Raw genomic sequence first — 1,616 nt, 5'->3', positions numbered from 1 at the left:
ATCTTCCGTCCCTTCTCGCAGTGGCCCCGCCTCACCCCTCCCTCCACCCCGCAGTCTGTCCTACCCCAGTCAGTGATCACGCCCCCAAGCTCTGCATTCGCGTCCCTCTGTCCCCGGCCCCGCCCCGGAGCCAGAGCGCTTGCGCTCCGTGGGGTCGGCCCCCTTCGTTCCTGGCCTCCTGGTCCGGGTCCGCCTGCCCCTTACCGAGCCGGTGTCCGGCCTGGCGGCCCACGCTGCCCACGCACTGCACCAGAGTGTGGAGCCCGGCAGCGCCTGCGGGCGTGCGCGGGCCAGGCAGCCTCTCCAGCAGGTGGTTGGCGAGCTCCGCGAAGAGGTCGGCGCTGCAGGTAGCCGCCAGGTGTCCGAGCGCGACGACCGCCCGCTTGCGCACGGCCAAGCGCGGGCTGCTCAGCTGAGGCAGTAGGCAGTGCAGCAAGCTGGCATGGAAGGAGCCCAGCGGGGCGCCCAGCCTACGGGAGGCCGGAGCGTCAGTGCCCATCCAGCCATGCTTCCTGCCAGAGCCCCGGGGCTTGACAGCTACTTTCCGTGGGTCGTGCCTCTGCCCCCTTGATGCCCTGAGAGCTTGAGAGGCTCCGACCCTGCCTCTGTGGGCCTCAGAGCTCTGTTTCCTCCTGCAGCCTTGGACACGGTCGTCCCTCCTGAGGCTGAGAGCACAGACCTCTCTCTTTCCTGGGCTCATCTGTGTGTTTCTCTTTCCACCTACTAGAGACAGGGCTATGCCCTGGGACCTGTGCTCAAGGAGGTCATGGTGAAGCTGGTGTTGCAGGTCACTGTTCCTGCTGTGGCATTGCCCATCATATTCCTCTGTCCTCCCTCCACTAAGGATCACCCCAACTCCCTGCCTCTGTCAACCCCACATCCTTGGACTACTGAGCAGATGCTCAGGGTGGAAGGTTTTGCTGATGGTGTGACTTTGGGCTGGTCACATCACTTCCTAGAGCTTGTTCAGAGGTGATCATGGAGCATTTTTAGGCAAGGTGACTGAGGGATAAGGTGCCCCTGGGAGGAGCTGGCTGTGTTCATCCAAATCTCCCACCCCTTACCTGCTCAGCATGTCTGACAGTATGTCCAGGGCTTCCAGCTGCACAGCCACATCCTCCTGCTGGGCGATGGCACTGGTAAGCTGGCCTGTGACCTTCCGGCACACACTGGTGGCCAGCCCGGAGCCTGCACCAGGCACAAGGTGGACCAGTGAGGACCCACGCTGGGAGAGAAGCAGTGTGCACTTCAGCCTCCCCTCCATCTCTGTTGCCAAACCCTATCTCCAGAAATCTTGCAGATCCAAGTAAAAGGACTCTAGTAATCCCAAATGTGACCCAGAGTCTGACAGACAAAGAAGAGAACTGGGGAAGCTGGCATGGGATGGTGGAGCAGTGGCCTAGTTCTTCCCTGGCCCTTTCTCCTTGTGTGCTTCCACTGAGTGGTGAGAAGGCTACACGCTTCACCAGCCTCCTGCAAGGCTGGGTGGGAGCATAGGAGTCTTCTGGAGACCATTCTTTTCTTATAACTGGGGAGGAGAGGTGGGTTTGGACCTCCAGCTGTCAATATTGAGCTGCTAAGTGAATTGCTTTTTTTTTTTTTTTTTTTTTTTTTTT

General features: G+C 60.1%; 1 protein-coding gene across 2 annotated transcripts in view; it reads right to left on the bottom strand.

Moving 5' to 3' along the window:
* Window positions 1–1,616, bottom strand: part of Cand2 (cullin associated and neddylation dissociated 2 (putative)) — a 24,447-nt gene that overhangs the window by 16,524 nt on the left and 6,307 nt on the right. For both annotated transcript variants that reach the window (XM_004645614.2, XM_023705912.1), the window contains exons 4-5: window positions 1,065–1,188; window positions 205–470 (exon numbers count right to left, since the gene is read on the bottom strand). In XM_004645614.2, coding sequence (XP_004645671.2) covers window positions 205–470; window positions 1,065–1,188 — 390 coding nt within the window. The remainder of the gene's footprint in view (window positions 1–204; window positions 471–1,064; window positions 1,189–1,616) is intronic.

Source organism: Octodon degus, unplaced genomic scaffold, assembly GCF_000260255.1.
Source record: "Octodon degus isolate 3935 unplaced genomic scaffold, OctDeg1.0 scaffold00233, whole genome shotgun sequence".
In the NCBI taxonomy this organism is placed as follows: domain Eukaryota; kingdom Metazoa; phylum Chordata; class Mammalia; order Rodentia; family Octodontidae; genus Octodon; species Octodon degus.
This window is presented reverse-complemented; position numbering and strand designations above follow the sequence as displayed.